This window comes from Podarcis muralis, chromosome 2 (genome assembly GCF_964188315.1).
Source record: "Podarcis muralis chromosome 2, rPodMur119.hap1.1, whole genome shotgun sequence".
Taxonomy (NCBI): domain Eukaryota; kingdom Metazoa; phylum Chordata; class Lepidosauria; order Squamata; family Lacertidae; genus Podarcis; species Podarcis muralis.
Window position 1 is genome coordinate 12064999 of NC_135656.1, and position 24417 is coordinate 12089415.

Consider the following 24417-nt stretch of genomic DNA (forward strand, 5'->3'; position numbering starts at 1 on the left):
TGGTGTTTTTACATCAGTAGAATGTGTGCTTTTATTTAAAATGCACCTCTGGGTTATTTGTGGAGCATAGGAATTCGTTCTCCCCCCCCCCCCCAAAAAGTCCGGCCCCCCACAAGGTCTGAGGGACAGTGGACCGGCCCCCTGCTGAAAACGTTTGCTGACCCCTGTTCTATGTGTACAGAGTCTCTGGTGCCAGCAGCTTTTCCAACTACTATTACAGGCACCAGCCACAAGAGAGGTCATGTCCAACTCTCTTTCCCCCGCACTTGGGACAAAAAGCGGCCATCAGTCCCCTGTCCCGTCCCGTCCCCCACTTCTCAATAGCACCTCACTTCTGACAGATAAGACTAAGTCTCCTGAATATTTCCCTTCCTGATCTCACTGCTCTAGCCTTCAGTTGAAAAAGCAGGGGAAATCAGCCAGTGATGGAGAACAGGGAAGGGAAACAGTATGGAGTAACTTCTTTGCCAGAAAAAAGTGAGGAGCAAGTTGCAGCAGTTCTCTCTTTGTCCTGAGCATGGGGTGAGAAGGGAGCAGGAATAGGTGCATCTGATCATACATACTTGTATAAGCTGTTGGAACTAAGAGTGACTACAAGCATCCAAAGATCTCTGTACATGCGCAGAGCCTGTAACATATTTCTGTTCCTGTCCTTTTCCTTGTTTGTCAGGATGGAAGTATTCCAGTCTTGCTATCTTGGCTGAAATACTGACTCATTTGTTCCCATTAATTCTGAAGACTCGCTCATGCATGGTGGGGTTCTTTGGGTTTCTTGAACCTTTCATTACCTTGTGCAGTTTATATCATAATTATTTGGTAAAGCTAACATGAGGTTTTTGTCTTCTAAATAGAGAGGGCTGGGTTTGTTTGTCTTTTAAAGGAGATCCCTCAACAGATGAATGGAAGTGACTGCGGGATGTTTGCCTGTAAATATGCTGACTGCATTACCAAAGACAAACCAATCAATTTCACTCAGGTAAGTTGGCTCTCCTGGCTAGTGGGCACTGCATTGGTAGAATGCTAGCTTATATTATTACAGTGCTGTCTTCTAGTCTTAATTGTGCCCAAAGCAAACCAATTTTCAACCAAGAAAACCAAAGCTCCGTGGCCAGAAGAAGGAAAATCCAAGTAGATAATTTTCCATATATTTGCTTATCTCATGCAAGTCAAATTGTAAGATTGTGGGTTTCAATAACATTCTGAACGTATAGCTTGTAATAATTGTGCCACAAGAGAGGGGCATGTGGGCAGCTGTTTTGCTCCATGTAGCAAGATCCTTAAATTTGGATTCAGAGCCTTATGATATGGATAAGCGAGTTATGCCCTATGGTAATTCCAGGACTATAACCTATATTAAAAGTCCACAGCTACTTTTATGGTGACTTTTCAGTTTTTTGTTACCTTACCATCAGCATGTTTAAAAAGTACGGCACAAGAACCTGTTGCGTGATGGCACTGTGTTAGAATTATCTTCATCTATTACCTGTGTTGGAGGTCAAAAATTCTCATTCTACCAAAAGCAGGCCAGGTCTGTGTTGCAGAATTAGTGCTTGTAGCAGTTGAAAGAAGTGTCACCTATATCTGCTCAGGGACAAGCAAAATTGTGGATGTGGGGTTAGGATAACCAGATCAAACTTGAAAAGTAACTTTTTAATGGATTTCAAGATCTGGTGGTACTAGCCCTGTTTTTGTGTTTAAAAACAGATCACTTGGAATATAGCTGTCTCAGTATGAGGCTTGCCGTTTGCCAGTGCATATCAAAGGATTACCTTGTTGTCATTTTAAGCAAGTATTGATGCTGTTGTGTTTCTTTTGTTAAAGCAACATATGCCTTACTTCCGAAAACGGATGGTCTGGGAGATCCTCCATCGCAAGCTGCTGTGATTTCATGCGAAATGCAGGACCCTTCAGAGACTGCAAACCAGGCTATTGCCCTTCTTGGCCTGCATGGGTTTCCTGCTGAAGCTTAAAGACTGTGTACAATACATTTTGTGTGGTTTTCTTTTTTAGAAATAATTAAAAAAAATTTAATGAATTCTATTTCGTGGAGCAGTGTGCCATGGAACTATTTCAGAAGCACACTTGCCTTTTTCTATCTTGGAACCCTGTTTTTTTACAAGTGACATTTGGAGATGCTGAGGAGTACTGACTTCCACCTTGAGTGAGTTTTCCTCTTTTTACACTCTCAGTCCTTTCGCAATGGCCAGCTTCTGCAAACACCTTGAAACCTTCCAGGCTTCAGCTGTGTGGGGCATTTGTACTATTGTATTGCATTTACCAAGGCATGGAGAAAAATGGCTTTCATGGCATTCAGTAAGGGCAGTGCTATAGGTTACAATTGCTGCAGGTGGTCTTCTGCAGCAAATAAATTCACGTGGAAGTACAACATGCATGTACATATGTGTCTGGGGAAACCTGGTTGTATATATATGTGTGTGTTTGTTTCTATAAGTTGCAGAAGAGAACATGGCTCTATCCCCACAGCAGTCATGACGTGTTGCATTGCCCTTAGTTCCTTGGTTATTAGGTGGAAATAAAATTGCCTGAGAATGGAAGCTTTGATAGACACCAGCACATGAGAAGCCGCTTGCTACAACATTCCCCATCATGACTGTGACCTTCTCTTCAGTTCTGTAGCATGAGATGGTAAAAGAAAGATGAACAATGCCTTTTCTTTGATGCCCGATCAGAGGATCTTCCTAGCATTTAAAATCTATTTCTTCTAGTGGATTCTCTTCCAACTCAAAATCCGGAGGCAGCTGCCCACCTGTTGGGAAGATGAGTCATGTGTTGGCTGAGGCATCCTGCACTGAGAGCCTTCATTTTAGGTGCCTCCTCTATGACCTCCTCACACAGTCAGGCTGTGGGGATGGAATCTGATGCAGAGAGAAAGGGTAGAGCTTTGGGTTGTGAGGCACTTCTGGGGCCCTGTGCCCAAACGCCTGGGGTCAGACCTTCTAAAAGCCAGCATCTCTCCCCATTGAGCTATTACCAGAATCTAAGGAAATCCTGACATTAGGAAGGACTGTTACATTGCATTCTTTATACAGAATAGGATTTGCAAGTCAACTAAGCAGCTACACGCTGAATGGAATGCTTATCTGACAAGAGGATGGAACAGTTAGTGATCGTCAAACCCTTTGTAGAATTTAGGTACAATATGGCGTTTAAAGCTTTTTTTATAATAATTGGTAAGCTGTTTTGATACCATATATATATTTATAAACCTTTCTCAATGGTGCAGCCGTGAACAAAAAAGTGTCTGGGTTTTAAGCTCCTTTATGTTTTCATTTAAAACTCCTACAGCTGAACTGAAATCCTGACCTTTTTTCCTCTCCTGCCCTCCACTTTCTGCTTCTGTTCCAGATAGCCATTAACGATGGCAAGTGGAGGACCTCTTCCACTGAGATGCTTCCTCTTCAAATCCTGCTTTTATGTTCTAATGCAGGATAATATAGAGAATCTGTTTAGTTCCTCTCTGAAACAAATGTAAGCGGCACTGCCAGCTGCAGCTTGAGATTTAGCAGCAGGCAGAGAGATCTTTTACAGAGCCCAAAGCACTTTGAGTCTCGCTGATTGATGTAACTTCTAGTTCAGTATGAGAGGGACTCTTAAACTCTCTGGTTCACTCAAAGATCTTCTCCAGTGCCACTGACCAATATCACAGTCTACTGTGTGTAACTACTCTGCAGCCATTTGTTTCAGTGGAGGCCGGCTGTAAGCTCCACTTATTCTGTGATGGCCAAACTCGGCCCTCTAGCTGTTTTGGGACTACAGTTCCCATCATCTCTGACCACTGGTCCTGTTAGCTATGGATGATAGTAGTCCAAAAACAGCTGGTGGGCCAAGTTTGGCCATCACCGACTTATATTAATGGACATCAGCAGATGTGCTTGGTATCTGTACCTGCTGAGGCCAACCAAGGTGAGATGCAGTTGGAATTCAGGCGCAAATTATGTAGGACTACTTACTAAGTTCACATGCCACACATACCTCTTCATGTACCATTTTTTTATTCTAAAGAAGAAAGTAATGTCCTCTTGTATTTTTGCCATCAGATAGGGAACATTTTATATATTCTGTACCTGTAAACAATAGTTTTGTACAAATTTCATTGCGCTTCCTTAAGTCGTGCTCTTCCTAGACAAGTTTGTACCTTTTTTCCTCTATCTGTGTTTTTTTTATACCAGGCTCTTTGGTGACCCTTTTTCTATGTTTTTCTCCAAGTGATCTGAAATTCTGTATTTTTTTTGTAATGTGTTATTCTTAAATAAACCCAGCTGTTGAAATCATCCAAAGTCTGGCCTACTGCATCATTGCATCATTTCCCTGCCCTATGTCTATTATGGGGATCTACATGTTATCAGAAATGGACCCTGGCCAAATTCTTTCCCATCCCTTCCTCTGTAACATGCATTAGGTAAAGGTAAAGGGACCCCTGACCATTAGGTCCAGTCGTGACTGACTCTGGGGTTGCGGCGCTCATCTCGCTTTATTGGCCGAGGGAGCCGGCGTACAGCTTCTAGGTCATGTGGCCAGCATGACTAAGCCGCTTCTGGCGAACCAGAGCAGCGCACAGAAACGCTGTTTACCTTCCTGCCAGAGCGGTACCTATTTATCTACTTGCACTTTGACGTGCTTTCAAACTGCTAGGTTGGCAGAAGCAGGGACCGAACAACGGCAGCTCACCCCGTCACGGGGATTCAAACCGCCAACCTTCTGATCGGCAAGTCCTAGGCTCTGTGGTTTAACCCACAGCGCCACCCGCGTCCCAAGCATGCATTACAACTGACTTAAATTTATTCAGCAAGATGTTTCCCTGCCCCTGCTCCATATCACTGGTAATATTCAGCAGGATGAAACCAGGACACAAACAACTGCAACACATTTTAGAACAGAAACAAAGAACTTGTCTCAGGGAAGCCTTTCCAGTGGTGGCCCTGGGTGTCATCTTGCATTTAAACACAAGGCTGAGCAACGACGAGACCAAAAAACAAAAGCCTATTCAATTGCCAGCTTGCGTTTTCCTTTGCTCTCCCCTTTTAAAAATACATTTTATGTGAAGCTGCCTCTGAAGTTTCATCTGGTGCTGTTCTCCAGCTAAAGAATGCTTACAAAAATCTTTATATTAGTGAAACGTGCACACACAATTGTGTATATTGCTGAAAACAACATACATAAATGCATTCTATTTTGTGAAAATTGCATGCAAAAATCTGTTCACTAACGTTTTCCCCAAAATGCATATATTAATTCATTAGCCTATGCAGAAATAGGGCAGGTCTAATTTAGGATTGGAAAATTGACAAACAGAGACACCAACATTGTCAGATTCAGCCATCCCTGACTGCAAGTCATCTAAGATAAATACAGAGTTTTTCTAGAATCCAGTCGATTTTAGGTGGGGAAAAGCTTTGGTAGGTAGACTATTAACATTATTACAGAACAGTGCAATAGTAGGACTTTAAGGAGGCTTGAAGCTATATTGCAGGGTGTGAAGAGGAGGCACTGAATTTATTTTGTTCTTGCACTTTTAATATATTTTCCTGCATGCCACGGGCTAGGGATTTTCAGGTCATGTTGACTCTCTCCTCCCTCCAACATTCTCTTCCTAGACATGGGCAAGGCTTTACCTAACCCTTTCCAAGCAACTATTCATTAGCATCTTTAATCTCTGCACACACATGAACAAGCAACTTCTGTAAGTGTACCTTCAGCTGAGCAGACAATATTCCATTGATTCCTTGCCACTACTTCCAACTCTTTCTCAAAGAAAATGGGAACTATTTATCCCATATTCAAAAGATGAGTACCTTGGACTCTCTGCAGTGATCATGACATAGGCCACCCAAAAGTTTATTTTCCCTGCCTGCTGATTCACAGGGGATTTGAGTCTGGAGCCAAGTGCTGATGTGTCTCTGCAACTTCCATTTTTATTTTTTATTTTGCATGTAACTCTACATTTATTTTTTTCACCATTCAAATATATAAATATATAAATGATTCACTTCTGAAACACACACACATTCATATCCTGTTGAAATAAAAAATAAATAGTCCAGTAGCACCTTAGAGACGGACTAAGTCTGACCTTATAGACCGACTAATGCACACGAAAGCTTATACCTAGAATAAACTTGGTCTCTAAGGTGCTACTGGACTTATTTATTTATTTATTTATTTCGATTGCGTCAGACCAACGCTGAATCTAGATTCATATCCTGGTTTTTGTAACAGGCTTTATATACTGATGTATTTCTTAAGCTCAAAGCAATACAAAATAACATCGAACATTTGAATAACTTGTCTCTTTGCAATATTCAGTAAACCAATTCCAGTTCATTCTTTCGCTATACAGTGGTACCTCGGGTTACATACGCTTCAGGTTACATACGCTTCAGGTTACAGACTCTGCTGACCCAGAAATAGTTCCTCAGGTTAAGAACTTTGCTTCAGGATGAGAACAGAAATCGTGCTCCGGTGGCGCGGCGGCAGCAGGAGGCCCCATTAGCTAAAGTGGTGCTTCAGGTTAAGAACAGTTTCAGGTTAAGAACGGACCTCCAGAACGAATTAAGTGCTTAACCCGAGGTACCACTGTATATAAAGTATATAAAGCCTGGTTTTTGTAATAGGCTTTATATATTGATGTATTTCTTCAGTTCAAAGCAATACAAAATAACATTGAACATTTGAATAACTTGTCTCTTTGCAATATTCAGTAAACAAATCCCAGTTCATTCTCTCTAGAGAATTCAGCATGATGCTTAATCCCACCTTGCTCCACTTCCTGCCATTGGGCTGCTTTGTATCAAAAATAATTCAAATTCTGCAGAATTTATGTTTCCTTCACTGCCCACGGACAAAGTGTCCATAGAAGGAAAGGGACTGACTGACTGTCTTCTGGTGCTTCCACCTTCCCAAAGCAGGGTCCAGCATTGCCACCAGTCTCCAAATGGATTCAATATTGACCTTGACAGGGTATGCTCAAATACAGGGTTAGCCAAATGCCACCGCCAAGGTCTCTTTCCTGGCAACTCTATGAATATGGTACCTGTATGAAGAGCTCCTAAAGTTATGGCCAGCTGTAGGACGCAGCGCTGGACTTTCTGGTTTTATTCATAGCTTGACAAGCAAAACAACTGTTGCTCTGTGTAGAGTTCTGGCACACCTAAGTCATATGAAGGTACGCCAAGTTAGGTGCATCTAGAACAGCAGTATTGTCGACTTCTGATTGACAGAGACCATTCAAGGTCTCAGAACAAGGGCTTCCTTTTCCCCAACTGCTGATATTATGATTATGATTATTTTATGGGGTTTTTTCAGAGAGAACTCGCCAGAACTTGGTTCTGGAACCTCTCGGGTGTGTGCCATTGCCATTCTAAGAGAAAGAGGGAGGCACCACTTTTTCTACAAAAATAGCATTTATTATTATTATTATTATTATTATTATTATTATTATTATTATTATTACTACTACTACTACTGTTGTTGTTGTTACCCTAGGTTGTTGTTACCTAGAGTTGCCATATTTCAAACAGTAAAATTCCTGGCAAACAAGTGAGGTCCCAACTAAAGAAAAATGGCAACTTAAGCTGACAGAATATGTGCAGCTTGCAGACTTAACATATATACAGTAATAAGAGAGAAGAGCATACATTTAGAGAAGATTGGAAAACATTTATTGAATATATGGGGGGAAATTGCGTACACTTGAAAACGCTGGCAACATTAAGATAAATTCAACAATGTTTTCATGGATGCAATAATGGAATACTGAATAGTTTAGTTTTTGTAAAATATGCAGGGATTTATGATATGCAAAATGAACCATGGAACGAGAGGAAGGGAAGTCATTGATATTTTAAGGATGCTTAAATGAGTATTTTAAATTGTAAAACAGAAAATATAATAAAAATATATATACGAAAACAAAAACCAGTCAACTTCCTTCCTAAATTTTTTTTAGGAAGACCCCAAAATGTTTGAGCTTTTTTGGGGGGAACAAACCAAACAAACCCAGCTTTTTCCACTGCTTTTCCCATCGCATACATCCGGGTTTTCCTTGTCATTTTGCCAATTCCGTGATGCCATTTTTACAACCGGAAAACCAGGACATGTCAGGAACTTTCCTGACGTATGGCAAGCCTATTCTTACCAATGCTGTATTGTCCATTTCACAGACGGACACTGCTGGCTGTCATTCGATACTTTAGTCACTAGATGGCTCTGGATTCTTCTAGGGAAGAATCAGAAATAGGATGGTTTTTGTTGTTGTTGCTGCTGCTGCTGTTATCTGTTACATTCTTGTTAGAGCAAACCTTCCTAACCAATGTGTCATCTGAGCCTTACAAGATGAAGCCGTGGAAGAGAAATCTTAAGCCAGATAATATACAGGCTTAATATGAAGGATCAGGTGCACAGCCTGGGAGTCATTTTGGACTCGCAGCTGTCCATGGAGGCGCAGGTTAATTCTGTGTCCAGGGCGGCTGTCTACCAGCTCCACCTGGTACGCAGGCTGAGACCCTACCTGCCTGCGGACTGTCTTGCCAGAGTGGTGCATGCTCTCGTTATCTCCTGCTTGGACTACTGCAATGCGCTCTATGTGGCACTACCTTTGAAGATGACCCGGAAACTGCAATTAATCCAGAATGCGGCAGCTAGACTGGTGACTGGGAGTAGCCGCATAACACCAGTCCTGAGAGATCTGCATTGGCTCCCAGTATGTTTCCGAGCACAATTTAAAGTGTTGGTGCTGACCTTTAAAGCCTTAAACAGCCTCGGTCCAGTATACCTGAAGGAGCGTCTCCACCCCCATCGTTCAGCCCGGACACTGAGATCCAGCGCCGAGGGCCTTCTGGCGGTTCCCTCGCTGCAAGAAGTGAGATTACAGGGAACCAGACAGAGGGCCTTCTCAGTAGTGGCGCCCACCCTGTGGAACACCCTCCCTTCAGATGTGAAAGAAATAAGTAGCTATCTTATCTTTAAAAGATATCTGAAGGCAGCCCTGTTTGGGGAAGTTTTTAATATTTAAGGCTGTATTGTTTTTAACACTCTATTGGGAGCCGCCCAGAGTGGCGGGGTATAAATAATTAATCATCATCATCATCATCATCATCATCACAGCATTTGCAGGTTATGTGCTTTAAAAAAGCAGAGTTGAAAATAAAGGGCGCACATTTAGGTTTGCCCTTCTTTGAATCTGTGGGAAAGAAGATGCTGATTCCCCGCATCTCTGGCCGACTCCCAGTGAAGATGTTAACTAAGTCGGAGGACGTGAAAGGGGATACGCGGTCCCCAATTCCTTCTCCCTCGTTGAACCTTTGGGCCTTTCATTTGCTTGTGCTTTCAGAAGCACACCAGACAGTGGGCCCTTTGTCTGAGGGGAAGGCCGGTTCCTTAGCAACCTCGCACCACCGACTTCGGAGGCAGAAGCACACAAGCCGGCCTACTTGGGACAGGAATGCGTCGTCGGTTTGGCGCTGGGAATGCCAGGAATGCAGGCCTGCCCGGAGAGCTGTCCTCGGCTAAGCCATGCCCTTGCAAAAGGATCAAGAGGTCATTCAGCTCCTGGGACAGAATGCCTCAGTTTTCCCTCAAAGCTAAAGCTAAAGAGGGACGGAGACTGTGTGCATGCATGCTTCCTTGCATCTCGGCGTCTGCTCAGGTTTGTAATGTATCCCCGCAAGCCACCAAAAAGCCATCTCCAGAAATGGTGAACAGCTTCTTTCTCGCTCAAGTCCCCATGCAGAAAACCTGGGAATTTGAATTGGACTGGGCGACTAGCCCAGAGAGTGACTATTATCAACCGTATATTTACCTGGACACAATAAAAATGAGGGCAGTGGCATACGCACCAACATTTCTCCCATGAAAATAGGGACATCCTAGACTATTATTAAGGGACACGGGTGGCGCTGTGGGTTAAACCACAGAGCCTAGGACTTGCCGATCAGGTTGGCGGTTCAAATCCCCGCGACGGGGTGAGCTCCCATTTCTAGGTCCCTGCTCCTGCCAACCTAGCAGTTCGATAGCACATCAAAAGTATAAGTAGATAAATAGGTACCACTCCGGCGGGAAGGTAAATGGCATTTCCGTGCGCTGCTCTGGTTCACCAGAAGTGGCTTAGTCATGCTGGACATATGACCCAGAAGCTGTACGCCGGCTCCCTGTGCTTTCCAGATATTATTGGACTCCAACTCCCATCAGTCCTTGCTGGGGCTGATAAGAATTGGAGTCAATCCTGTTCTACAAGAAGCTTATTCAGTTTCAGGTACTGTAGGGTGGTATCTATCAAAGTTTTACTCAAAGTAGAGCCACTGAAATTAATTAACATGACGAAGTTAGGGCCATGAATTTCAATGGGTCTACTCTGAGTAAAAATTGGTTTAAATACCACCTTTTCTTTCTTGCAAAATAAATGAAAGGGAATGGATTTATGAATGAACACTTGCAGAAACAATACAGGCAGGCAGTAGACTGATGCATCCATCCCTACTTCAGGCAGAGACCAGGCATGACCTTAAATAGATTTAGACTCTCCAGTTTTAGCACTGACCTCTATCAGCCAAAAATAAAAGCTGTCAGTACCCACTAATTCTGCTGAGCACCTAGGTAACGCACCTAGAAAACGAACCAGGAGGAATCTGGGAAACCTCCCAAAACCTATTTTGTTCTACTTCACTATCTTAAACCGAGTGATAAAGTTTTGTGTGTCAACAAGCAAAGAGTATAATCTGAAGGACCCAAGTAGAAGTTCCATATATGAATGGTGCAATCCTATGTATATTTACTTATTTTTGGATGGCTGCCTTTATCAGCTACAAAATTTGTATCTGAAGGAAATTAGACAAGATGCGAAGCTCAGGTATTCAGAAGTCAATGGATAATACAGTACAGTATATATGACAGGTTTATTATACAATGAAAATTGAAATGTCAATAAATCTGGCAAAGTATCTAATGAAATATGATCTCTTTAACTCCCTACTCCTCTGATTTGTCAGCATTTTCAACGCAGGACTTAGATTTAGGTCACCTGAACATGTTCAGAGTGTTTTTCCATTATTGTTGACTAACCACAGCATGCAGATGTGGGAATAGGCCTTCCAAGCAAGTTTGAGCCCCAGCACCACTTATTATTAAAATGAACTGCTGACACGTAATATGGCTGCATTTCTGGAATGTGCACTACTAAAGCATCATTATTTCAATTTTTAACCTGTTTCTTCTCTGTGATAGAAGAAGGATATATTCCTGCTTCAGCAGATTTTTTTGGTGGTGGTGGGGAGTTCAACATGTTCAGATCTTTAAGGATCTACTATAGTTACCACATTCATTAATTAGGACCAGAATGCATCAGATTTTTGAAGAGGGCTTTTGGAATAAATTCCCATTAAGCTCTTCTGGGCAGTCTTACTGATTTCGAGGGACTTTGGCAACAGCACATGCTTTGGTGCCCAGCTGCTTGGGAAGATGACTTCAGATGAGATTAGAAGGTTATGAAATGTAAGAAGAATGCCAAGAGGAAAATAATTAGGAATAATCAGAGTCAAATGTTCCCTGGACTGTGTTGAAATTTGCAAGCAGGAAAGAAATCGGGGACAATCAACCTAAAACCTGCAGCAAATATTTGTTGTGATAATGTGCAAAGCACAAGTTGAAAGAAAACAGCATTTTGAGGGTGAATTGCTTTGGACGTTTCTTACACGTGAACTGATGACCTCTGCTAGAGTTTCAGCTGTTTCATATATACATGCCCTATATAGTTGAAATGCAAGTGATTTCTTGCATGTGTGAATCAGCTGTCGCAGATTTAGATCTGCAGGCTATCACAGCGCTGGGTTAGGCAAACTAGGGATTACCCACACAGAGTGCATTGCAGTAGTCCAAGCGGGAGATAACCAGCTCATCTACCACTCTGGCGAGTGCGCAGGCAGGTAGGGTCTCAGTCGGTGTACCAAATGGAGCTGGTAGACAGCCGCCCTGGACACAGAATTGACCTGTGCCTCCTTGGACAACTGTTAAGTCCAAAATGACTCCCAGGCTGTGCACCTGGTCCTTTAGGGGCACAGTTACCCCATTCAGGACCAGGGAGTTCCCCACACCTGGCCGTCTCCTGTCACCCAGAATCTTGCTGGCCCTTATTGACTTATTTTACTCCTCCTGGTTGTACCAGTCGACCTCAAATGCCCATTTGCCTTTTGGGTCTGATTATCTTCCAATATATTAATTTGTAACCATAGTTTTAATGTGCTTTTATTTGTTTATTTGTTTTTTTTAAACTAACCCCTTTCTATTATCTTGATATGGACTTAAATATTTTTTTTTTATAATTCAGATGGGATGTGAAATACTGTGTTTGATGGATTAAGTGGTTTTTTTTTTAAAGGCGTAGGGATTCTTTTCTCCTGCCTCTTTTTGTTTTTCTGTATATACTAAAACTATCATACAAGTTCGGGGGTTTTTTTTGGGGGGGGAACCAATTACAGTGGACGCTTGGGTTGCGAACATGATCTGTGCAGGATGCACATTCGCAACCCGCACGTTCTCAACTTGCGGGTTGCGATTCGGTGTTTCTGTGCATGTGCAAAGCGTGATTTAGCGCTTCTGTGCATGTGCGACCTCCGAAACCCAGAAGTAACCCATTCCGGTACTTCCGGGTTTTGGCAGGTCCGTAACCCAAAAAAATGCAACCTGAAGCGTCTGTAACCCGAGGTATGACTGTACAGTGGTACCTCGGGTTACAGACGCTTCAGGTTTCCGACTCTGCTAACCCAGAAATAGTACCTCGGGTTAAGAACTTTGCTTCAGGATGAGAACAGAAATTGCGCAGGGGCGGCACAGTGGCAGTGGGAGGCCCCATTAGCTAAAGTGGTACCTCAGGTTAAGAACAGTTTCAGGTTAAGAACAGACCTCCAGAACAAATTAAGTTCTTAACCCTAGGTACTACTGTATGGGCGTTGCAGCCCAGCAACATTGGAAGGGCACCAGGTTAGGAAAGGCGGCTGATTATTATTGTATAGTCTCATCTGCCTCATCTTTCTCTTCTTCAAAAAAAATCTAAACAAAATACGAGCATAAAAAACCCTTCAGCATCACCCTGATTTGGAAGAAGGATTACCATATTATTATTACCATCATTTTATTATTTCTTTGCCTAATGAAAACAAGGCGGGTAAAACCAGAGATTTGTGCAACCAGCCACCATGGGATATCTGCCAGTCAGACCTGGCTTTGTCAAATGCCATGAATTCTACAACGCAATCACTAACCACACTTCTGTAGAAATCCCCATGGGGATGGGACCGGCTCTAAGAAATCCTGTAGCAAATTACCCTGACCATCCAATGAACAACCCCCTCCTGGGCTTCTTACTTTAGAGAAAGCTACTGAAATCTCCAATTCCCTGCCTAGGTTTAGAAGACCTTATGCTACCTGATGCAGCAAAATGCCTTCCAGATTCCCAGGATGCCAAAGTACACATCCTGCTCTCCTTCTTCCCCTTGCCACCAGCCAGCCACCTTCTCTCTCGTTCAGGGTGGAATCTTGTTGTCTCATCCAACCCCACTAATTTCCAGTAAGCCCAGTCACCATTGAAGCCACAGGACCCTGTGTGAGCATAAGCTGGCTCAGACTGGCCTCTCAGAGCTCTGGCTAGCTTGCATCCCTCCCGCCAGCATTCCTTAGCCTGCTGTGCAAAAATAGAAGGGCAGCTTTGTGTGAGGTCACCAGGCTCACAAGGAAGTCTATCAGGACACTGTGGGTTGGGGGGGGGGGGCGAACGACGACATTCCAGTTGCCAGCTATTTGGACCTTTTCCATTGTAAATACATTCCCTTTGGGAATGTCACTCCCCTCTTTTTCTCTCAAAGGGGTTGGAATCTAATAACGTAGGAAAGGGGCAAACTGGTTTGCTTGCTTGCTTAGTGTTGAAACAAAGTAAGAGCCCATCTTGTAGGTGGCAACTGAAAGGAGAGAGAGAGATTTCAAGTTGGTCAGACAGATCATTATCAGAATGAAATAACAGTTGTGGTTTAAAATATTTGCTGCTATTAATTTGAAACATAAACTGTAGAAGTTCACAGTACAGATATCTTAGCCTTTGTGGACTTATTTAAAAACCCAGGGACCTGCCAAAATATTTTATATATATATATATATATATATATATATATATATGCAGGTTTTGCTACGAAAGCATATATATATATATATATATATATATATAAAATATTTTGGCAGGTGTGACTTACATTACATTGACCATTCCGATACCTTACAAAGGAAACCCAAAGAAAAATATGATCTTTTCATTATTGATTCTGTCAGTAATGCACATATATTTTTCATTTTCACTAATGTAGCTATCAGGCTATGTGGCATGATGAATTACAAGTTCAAAGGCTTCAGTTGTTTCTGTTATTAGTTGATACTCAGGGGGCTTAAAAATAATGCCCCAAGCTTAATGAATATGTGAAGTAAATATAGTACCTAATAACCTTACAGATGTGTGCTTTTAATCTTATAGTACAAAAAAAGAGTCTCCTCTCTCTGGAAGAAGGCCCATCCCTCCCTCTTCCTCAAAGTAGAGCTTTTTTTAGCTTGGGGGGAAGAAGGGAGGGTGTAATAGGGAGCACAGGGCATAGCTATAATGCAAATCACTTTTTTTTATAAGCAGAGGACAGGCATTCCCCTTTCAAGCTTCCCCCTCTCAAATATTTATCCCCTTATCTGAAATTCTATTCCATGGTAAAGCTGTGCAGTTGTAGATGCTGAGGATATATACAGCTGAAATATACTCGGAGTCGAGTGTGGATTTCATGCTCTTTATTCAGTTTATAGTAGTGAGGAATAGAAGTTCCCCCGAAATGCCTGCTTTATATTCATTATTTACACAATGCCCCCCCCCCCCGGTGATTGGCTAATTCTGGGATTCTCCTGTAGGCCAATCAGGTTGCGGAGTCACTTTCACCTGGAGTTGGATTGGGTGGCTCCTGTGGACCAATCAGACTGCTGCATTCTGGATCCTATTGTTCTAGGACCAATCAGACCGCTGCATTCTGAATCCCACTGTTCTAGGACCAATCAGACTGCTGCATTCTGAATCCTACTGTTCTAGGACCAATCAGACTGCTGCATTCTGAATCCCACTGCTCTAGGACCAATCAGACTGCTGCATTCTGGATCCTATTGTTCTAGGACCAATCAGACTGCTGCATTCTGAATCCTACTGTTCTAGGACCAATCAGACTGCTGCATTTTGGATCCTATTCGTAACAATTTGCTGAAACTTTTATTGCAAAGAATGCAGAGTCTGGAGGACGTGGGGAAGTCTATTTGGAATATTGAAAAAATTATTGAAAGTTGGATTGAAATAACCTTTTTTTCTATTATTTTTCTTTGTATTTGTTTCTTGTACTTTCTTATTTCTATCTTGTGTATATGAACCTAAGAAAAGAAACTCCATAAAAATATTAAAAAAAACCAAAACATTTTGGATCCTATTCAACTCAGAACATAACAACAGCCCAGAGAATGAATGCAGGAGCTAATCTCTGCTTCTTCACATTTTTACCCCTTCCGATTTTTTTGCTTTTATTTTAGGTACTCTCTCCCTGAAGCACCATGACGCTTAACAAAAGTTGGTCTTAGTGCTGTTCCTTTCCCTTGTTGTGCTTCCTGCTTATGAGAACAGCCGTTTCCAAACTGTGCCCAGTGAGAGAGGCTGAGGTATGTCTTGAAAAATTGCATGCGCATGTTAGATGCTCGGTCAGTGCCCATCAGAGTGGGGTAAGACTATGCAGCCTGCCTTCCATCTGCCAGAATACAGGCAGTGACAACATCATTCAAGACAGAGGCAGTGTGCACTGGCTATGGACTGGGGAGAAATTAGATTCAGTTCCCATTTAAAAACAAACCCTACATAATCTGTACTTTCTGAAAAAAAGATGTGAACTGAAACATGTTCAAAATTTGCACGGCGCTGAATTTGACAATGCAGCTCCCAGCAAAATTATGTGTACGAAAATGCATATGCTGGGATAAAGTGCTTTCCCTCCCTTTTAATTGCAAGCCGATGTGAAAATGTGGAGAGCTGTGGTTTTGATCGGGAAAATTAAAAATGGAGAGAAACCAAAACCAACAGATTCCCCAACCTCTAGCCTTGCCTCCCCTGCAAGACCATCACCTTTGCCTAGAGATCATGATCCCATCCCTCTCTGGGGAAAGGAAACCTGGAGGCAATATTAAAAGACCTTTCCCTACCTTTTGAAAGGAAGGTGCTTACCTATTGTTTGGGGTTCTGGTCAAGACAATATATATGCATCTTTCTGAGTGGAAGAGTGAAGTGAGCCTCTTCTTTGAATCCTACCTATCAATGCCAGCTTTGCAGCTAATGGGCTCTTCTGTGCCCACTAGCCAGTTAAGTTGGCAGTACTGCATGCCCCTGTCCTCATGCCAAGCTAAGCTGATTTCCCAGCATCGCACACCCCAGCTGTTTGCCTGCCTGACTAAACTGCAGTGCCAGCCATACTGGCCTTCATCCTTCGTTAATGAGGTGGGGCTGCTTCTTTAAATATTATTCTGTTTGAGCTTCCTACCACTCTGTGGTACAGCCAGTGGCTTTCTCTCTTCACTTGGCTATTTATGGTCTCCATAATATTAACAGTAATTCACTGGCCTATGTTTGGGCTGTTTATCTTCCTCTGGGCAGCTAAGGCAGGGATTATAGGAAGCCTTTCACAGGCCTCGCGCTACAGATCCTACATATTTCCCTTTGGTTCTAGGGGCTCCCAAGAAGTCAACAGCTGGTGACAGACTATGGGCGGTGGAGTTGTTGACGTCACCTTCCTACCTTTAAGGTACCACAATGACACCTGCTTGTTTGTGGGGTGAAGGAGAGGAGGGGCGCAAGGAATTCAGTTGTGGGTCAGATGTGTGGGTGCTCCTTTGTCTCAGTTTTATCTAGCAGTCCACTATAAATATCAAATCTTCAAATCTCCTCTCACACTGAGAGGAGGCACCTTAGCCTGTGGTTGTTAGGCAATCACAAAAGGGCACAGCACAGATGTAACACCCTGCCACAAACCAAGTCCACTGCTGCTGCAGCAGATCTCCAGAGAAAGGCAAACTTCTACGTGGAAATTCATTGTGGATTCAGTGCTGTTGCAAGTTTCACACAATGCTCTCCTCATGAAAATGCCACCTGATATTCGCTCTATCTCGTTTAATCTGGATTTACCGTCCCCACCCAACTTTCTTCTTCTTCTTCTTCTTCTTCTTCTTCTTCTTCTTCTTCTTCTTCTTCTTCTTCTTCTTCCGTAACAGATTTTCAGCAGAACAGTAAACCCAGATTAAATGGGAAATTTTTCAATGAGGACAATGTGATCTGGACAATATGCAAACTGTGTTTGCATGAACACCACTGAATTGGCAATAAACTGCCATGCCAAAGCACCCGCCTTTTGCTTATGTACCACAAAACTCAGCTCGGCCTTCTCTGCCTCTTCCCCCCAAACCTGCGCCTTCTGTTGTTTTCTTGGCACACACAGATCTCAGTGATCTTGACAAACCTGCTTTCTACCCATTCAGACACGGGTGGTGCTGTGGGTTAAACCACAGAGCCTAGGACTTGCTGATCAGAAGGTCGGCGGTTTGAATCCCCGTGACCTCCCGTTGCTCGGTCCCTGCTCCTGCCAACCTAGCAGTTTGAAAGCACCTCAAAGTGCAAGTAGATAAATAGGTACCACTCCGGCGGGAAGGTAAACGGCGTTTCCATGCGCTGCTCTGGTTCACCAGAAGCAGCTTAGTCATGCTGGCCACATGACCTGGAAGCTGTACACCGGCTCCCTCGGCCAATAAAGCGAGATGAGCGCCGCAACCCCAGAGTTGATCACGACTGGACCTAATGGTCAGGGGTCCCTTTACCTTTACCTTTACCCATTCAGAACACATAAGCAAGTTCCACCTCCTCTCCTGCTATTCTAAGCAGTCAAACAGCAATATCTGTAACAAAGGAAGGTACCTGGTTAGTAGGTTTAGTACAGTGTTTCCCAGACTTGGGATTCCAGCTGTTTTCAGACTACAATTCCCATCATCACTGGTCCTGCTGGCTAGGGATGATGTGAGTTGTAGTCCAAAAACAGCTGGAGACCCAAGTTTGGGAAACACTGGTTTAGTACCTGGTTAGACCTGGCTAGTAGGTTTGACCAACTTTCGGCAGCCTTTATGGACCTGTTAACTGTCTCCTATGCAAACCTCCAAATTTTCATTGATGTAATATCAGCCAGAAATTGGAATGAGAGTAGCTTGAATGCTCACCAGGTGACCTTCCTAATAGTATTAGTCTTGGGGAAAATGCATATACTGGTGAAAACAACGGGCAAAATGCATTAAATTGAGGAAAACTGCTTTGCAAAAATACGGATGTTAGGCAAAAAAGGCTGTACAATAGGAGAAATCCACACTAAAACAGTGATGAATTTTTATGAGGACTTAAAAGAAAAAAGCAAAATGTTTCAAAATGTGGAGAACTGAATTTAAGATTGTAAACACGAGAAACTGAAATGGACAAGGGTTGCCCATATCTATTAAAGATACACCAGTACAAACATCACTGCTTTTGGATGTGGGCAGTGGAGATTCAGGTGCTTCCACATAGACATAAGCCCAGTTTTGCACATGCAAACCTACCTGAAGATGGGCTGCGATAGGGAACTTGATGACAGCTTTCCCTAGGCCAAGGCCCACTCACCAAACTCCCCATTAATGACATTACACCCTCTACAAACAGGCGTTAATGCATAGGCATGAATAGATTCTCTGTTACATGCCCCAATCATTTATTTAACCTCCGAGGTGGCTTTGCCTCATCCCCCCGGCAGAAGGCAGAACAAAATGCTTTCTATTTATATTTCCTCCCAGACACAGGCTTCCTTGTCTCCAGGCTTTGCCTTTGACACCATTACACACTGCTCGATTCTGCTGTCACTAGCGTGCACCAGTGCAAACGGACAGAAACTGCGTTAGGGCAGCGTAACATTGGCACACACGAGACCCAAATCCATCCCATGATGCTAAATAAAGCATGAATGGAGGAAACCGCACGTAGGTAACCACAGACTCCCCTCCCCATTGAATTCTCAGACCCAGAAATGTTTTGCACGTGCAGAAGCTGTATTGTCTCTTGGTTTTTAAGAAAGGGGGTTTCTAAGACTTTCTCTGTACCAGGGGGTGGTGGGTGGATGGTAGACAGCCTTTCATAGGGCCTGGTTGAGACCAACCAGATAGCCTGGGGACGAGGTTAGGGGTGGGATGAGAGATTCAATTTAGTTGGCACTTACAGGCAATTTTTTCTTAATCCACACTTTCCAAAGCAACATATAGACTTTTATGTTTAAACTGAAATGGATGTATGTATTGGTGGTTACTTTATTTATTTATTTTTTCCCAATATAACAGGCTTTAGTAATAGTCTTACAATACATTACATATATATAGTACATCTTGTAGAGTAAATTGAGATTTCAACCATATACATGCAAAAATGTGTATATTAGCATAAATTCGTCCTAAAGTGCTGGTGAATTTTCATGAGGATATTATTATTATTAAAATCACAAACTGATATGGAAATGTGGAAAAGTATATTTAAGCTTGGGGGAAAATAGAAACTGAGAGAAACCAGTATTGACATACTCACCCATTTCTAGCTGATAGTGATCTAATTTATTTGCTTGTGTGTTTTATGAGATTTATATTGGGCCACATGTCTCCAAAGGAGCCTTCAAGGCAGTTGGAAGAATGGAAGCCCAGTCTCCGCTACAAAGACACTGATCCTTGTGTCATCATTAATTTTCTCCCTCTCTAGGGAGTGGGGAGGCCCTGACTTGCAGCTGACATAGGATCTCTGCGATTGCCATTTGTCAACAAGACCCTAGAAGCATTTATAGTTCTCGGGCAACCAGGAGAAGGCCAGAGTCAACCTATCAGAGCAGGATCATGCAGATGTTCTCACAGACCAAATAAGAGGCTGCGGCTCCTTTGTCTGGCAGCTGTTACCAAAACCAGCTTAGAGAGAGATCCTGCTGCCCCAACTGATAGTAGACCATGGTTCAAAATGTGTACCCTTCCACCACCACCACCCCAGACACTAAAAAGATTAGATTTTTTTTTAAAGATAATTTATTATGGTCAAAGACCAGCTCCCATAACACAATAAAAACAGCGTTCATAAAGATGAAATATACAATCACGAGCAGATTGCAGCAATAGCTCATGAGTTAAAATTGAGATATATACATACACCCATACAACTGAGATTTGGGCTACCATAAAAATTGACCCTAAGGTGCCCCAAAGGGTGACTTCAGCATTTCCCTAGTAAGCTATTTTATTCTAGAGGATGATCTGTGCCTACAAATCTGGGCGCAGAATCTGGCTACCAGCCAGGTCGTCTTGTGATCTTTGCCTAGGAGGAAAGAATTAAGTTTAGACCTGTCTGAAAGACCGGCGAGCCTCTTCAGGAAAGGATCAGTGGTGTCTCTACGAATCTCAACATAAAAAGGACATCTAAAAAATATATGTTTGGGGCTTCCTAGTTCCCCTAATGGGCAGGCGCAAAGTCTCTGTGCGTAAGGGACTCTTCTATAGGAGCCTTCCAGAACCGGTGAGGGCAAGGCCGAGCTTCTAGCAAGAGTGAAAGCCCTTCTTGGGTTTCTGGATGCGAGGAAATAGAGATATGTTGCTGGAGCGGCTACGTATCTCCCGTTTACTATGATTCTGAGAAGATTAGTTTACCTGGGCTTCTAAGTGCCCCACCTTTGATATTGGTATTAAACCCACAATTGAATAGCCCGGTTGATAGCTGTCACTACCTGCTGAATAGAGCGTAGTAGGACTATACTGTTGTTTGGCTAAAAGGCCCAAGGCAAGGATGTGGGGGGGAAGGTACGGTAATAAAGGTTGAATAGAATCCCCTTGGATCAAATGGCACAAACTGAACTTTAAACAAAACAGTTTGTTTTATTCAAAAAATATGCAGAACATGGTATTGTATCTGTTATGTACTGAAGTTCTCTCCCTGGGCCAGCAGGGGGATACTGTAAATAGTTTTCACTCAGGTCCACAAATGCAAATAAGGAATTGAAAGTGACGTTCAGTGATTGGATAGTTACAGAAAGTTGTTACTGTTGCCTTGTAGTTGAGCTCTATATAAGCAGGCTGACTGAACCCTTCAGCCCAGTTCTGTTCTGGCCTGTGAATAAACAACAGCTGTTTGAAGAATCGCTGTGTCGTCTGATATATTTATCCTCAACTTAACAGTATCCTCTAACCCTCCCGATTTTCCAAGGACATCCCAGAATTGCAGAAGCCCTCCTGGCTTCTGACTGGATCCTGGAATGTGTTGTTTTGATGCCACACTCCTGTGCCAACCAGCTGGCACCTGTGAGAGCACAGCACCAAAAGACCCACATCCCGATTTTCATCAGTGGAATGTTGGAGGGTATGTGTTACTCCCCCCCCAACCTAGAAACATCACGAAAAGGGGCAGAATGGGGCGGTGGTTAGAATGGGGGGCTTGCAGGCTTTTTCCAATGGTGTTTCAAATACAGTGGTACCTCTGGTTAAGTACTTAATTTGTTCCAGAGGTCCGTTCTTAACCTGAAACTGTTCTTAACCTGAAGCACCACTTTAGCTAATGGGGCCTCCCGCTGCTGCCGTGCCGCCGAAGCACGATTTCTGTTCTCATCCTGAAGCAAAGTTCTTAACCCGAGGTACTATTTCTGGGTTAGCGGAGTCTGTAACCTGAAGCGCATGTAACCTGAAGTGTATGTAACCCGAGGTACCACTGTATAAGTGATTTCACTGATGTTTGCGGTGCCTTGGAACATAACCTCTGCGTAAATGTGGGGTTGCCTGTTTTGCAGTGAAAATACGTAAGCGGTTGCTGCTAGCTTCTAAACTACTTACTTACTAACGTAGGCCGTCAGCGTCTCTTACATGTTGGAAGCCTAGACCAGTTTAAAATCAGCCGTATTTCCTTATTCCTTCCCAGAAGATTTCTTATGTGGGCTTTAGGTTAGCTTTCCCAGCTAACTCCAGCTGAAGAGCCTAAACACAGGACGTGGCTAAACCTTTATAGATCTTTGCCTGTGAAACAGACACAGGGCCTCTGCTGCACTAGGAAGCTGGAACGGGTGAAGCCAGGGTCACAAGGATCAGCCTTGGTTGCTCGTTTAGGAAGGAAGGGTGGGGAAGGAATGCAGGATGCAGGAAGGGCCACTAAGATTTGGGGGTAAAATGAAGGTCAGCTTGAACATTTTATGCATTTCCTACCATTTAACATTAACCTTCCCAACTGTCCGCGACATTCGAGTTGTTCTTTTGATTCTAAAATACAGCATCTTAAAAAGCGGAGACATCACCTTGCCAACAAAGGTCTGTATAGTTAAAGCTGTGGTTTTCCCAGTAGTGATGTATGGAAGTGAGAGCTGCACCATAAAGAAGGCTGATCGCCAAAGAATGGATGCTTTTGAATTATGGTGCTGGAGGAGACTCTTGAGAGTCCCGTGGACTGCAAGAAGATCAAACCTATCCATTTTGAAGGAAATCAGCCCTGAGTGCTCACTGGAAGGACAGATCGTGAAGCTGAGGCTCCAATACTTTGGCCACCTCATGAGAAGAGAAGACTCCCTGGAAAAGACCCTGATGTTGGGAAATATGGAGGCACAAGGAGAAGGGGACGACAGAGGACGAGATGGTTGGATAGTGTTCTCGAAGCTACCAGCATGAGTTTGACCAAACTGCGGGAGGCAGTGGAAGACAGGAGTGCCTGGCGTGCTCTGGTCCAGGAGGTCACGAAGAGTCGGACACGACTAAATAACTAAATAACAAAACCTCGGGTTACATATGCTTCAGGTTACATACGCTTCAGGTTACAGACTCCGCTAACCCAGAAATATTACCTCGGGTTAAGAACTTTGCTTCAGGATGAGAACAGAAATCATGCTCCAGCGGCGCGGCAGCAGCGGGAGGCCCCATTAGCTTCAGGTTAAGAACAGTTTCAGGTTAAGAATGGACCTCCGGAACGAATTAAGTTATTAACCTGAGGTACCACTGTATCATGTTCTGAATGCTGGTTAACATATGAGAAAAGGTTTTGGCAAAGGAATGGTTTCTTAGAAAGCCGGACTTTGGACTTGCAGCATTAATATTTACGGCAATTGTGTCAATTATAATCTGTAGGCACTTCATCAAACATCACATGTTGAATGATGGGTTCCGCTATCACAAGATGTAGTAGTGATGGCCACCAACTTCGATGGATTTAAAAGGGAATTAGAGCAAATCATGGCAGGTGAGGCTTCTAATGGCTCCAAGTTGTAATGGCAATACAGTACCTCCAATATTGGAGACAGCATGGTTCCGAATGAATGCCAGCTGCTGAGGAACATGAACAGAAGAGGTTAGGGTTTAAAAAAATAAAAACCATGATACCCCAAGATACTCTGCCTTTCGCCCCGGATGTCAATTCTGCCTTTGAAAGCCCAGTAATGTTTGGACATATGGCAACCCTATTATCCACTATGGAAACAGAATATCAGACCCTCCAAGTGTCCCTATTTTCCACGACAGTCCTAGATTTACAGAAGCCGTCCCAGTTTCTTATTTGATCCTGGAACGTCCCGCTTTTCCTAAATACATCCCTATTTTCATCAGAGAAATATTGGAGCATATGGTATTATGCGACGCTCGAGCCAAGGAGATAAGTAACTACACAACCTTTAGAAGACTTCTAAAGGCAGTCCTATATGGGGAAGGTTTTTTAAATGTTTTATTGTTTTATATATTTTGGAAGCCACCCAGAGTGGCTAGAGCAACCCAGTCAGATAGGTGGAGTATAAATAATAAAATTGTTATTGAACAGGACATCCCTATTTTCATTAGAGAAATGTTGGAGGTTTTGGAATATTGGACTAAATAGGCCTTTGGTCAGATCCTGTAGGGCTGCTTTTTTTGAGTGGCCTTCATACATGACAACCAAAGTGTCATTTACTGAGGGGCTCATGATTGGAGAAGATGAAGGAATGTCTTTGCTGGCATTACTAGATCATGGGTAAGCAAACTAAGGCCCGGGGGCCGGATCTGGCCCAATTGCCTTCTAAATCCGGCCCACAGACAGTCCAGGAATCAGCATGCTTTTACATGAGTAGAATGTGTCCTTTTATTTAAAATGCATCTCTGGGTTATTTGTGGGGCATAGGAATTCATTCACCACCACCCCAAAAAAATAGTCCGGCCCCCCACTAGGTCTGAGGGACAGTGGACCAGCCCCCTTTTGAAAAAGTTTGCTGACCCCTGTACTAGATGTTTAAGGCACCAATTGCTACTGCCAGAAAGAATCCATTATCACCACCA

The 24417-nt window shown here is 43.2% G+C and overlaps 1 protein-coding gene and 1 long non-coding RNA gene across 3 annotated transcripts in view; both read left to right on the forward strand.

Annotated features, from left to right (window-relative positions):
* The window catches only part of SENP1 (SUMO specific peptidase 1), a 31780-nt gene extending 27488 nt beyond the window's left edge, over nt 1-4292 (forward strand). Inside the window, exons 18-19 of one of the 2 annotated variants that reach the window (XM_028709795.2) lie at nt 881-976; nt 1822-4292. In XM_028709795.2, the coding sequence (XP_028565628.2) occupies nt 881-976; nt 1822-1884 (159 nt within the window). In that variant the 3' untranslated portion in view covers nt 1885-4292. Of the gene's footprint in view, nt 1-851; nt 977-1821 lie in introns of those variants that run through there. The other variant, XM_028709804.2, reaches the window with a different exon arrangement.
* An 11290-nt stretch (nt 4293-15582) lies between these two features.
* On the forward strand, nt 15583-21290 carry LOC144326709 (uncharacterized). Its single transcript, XR_013391689.1, has 3 exons — nt 15583-15729; nt 16785-16859; nt 19868-21290. It is a non-coding gene; the product is annotated as an uncharacterized LOC144326709 (long non-coding RNA).
* Nucleotides 21291-24417: the final 3127 nt, after the last annotated feature.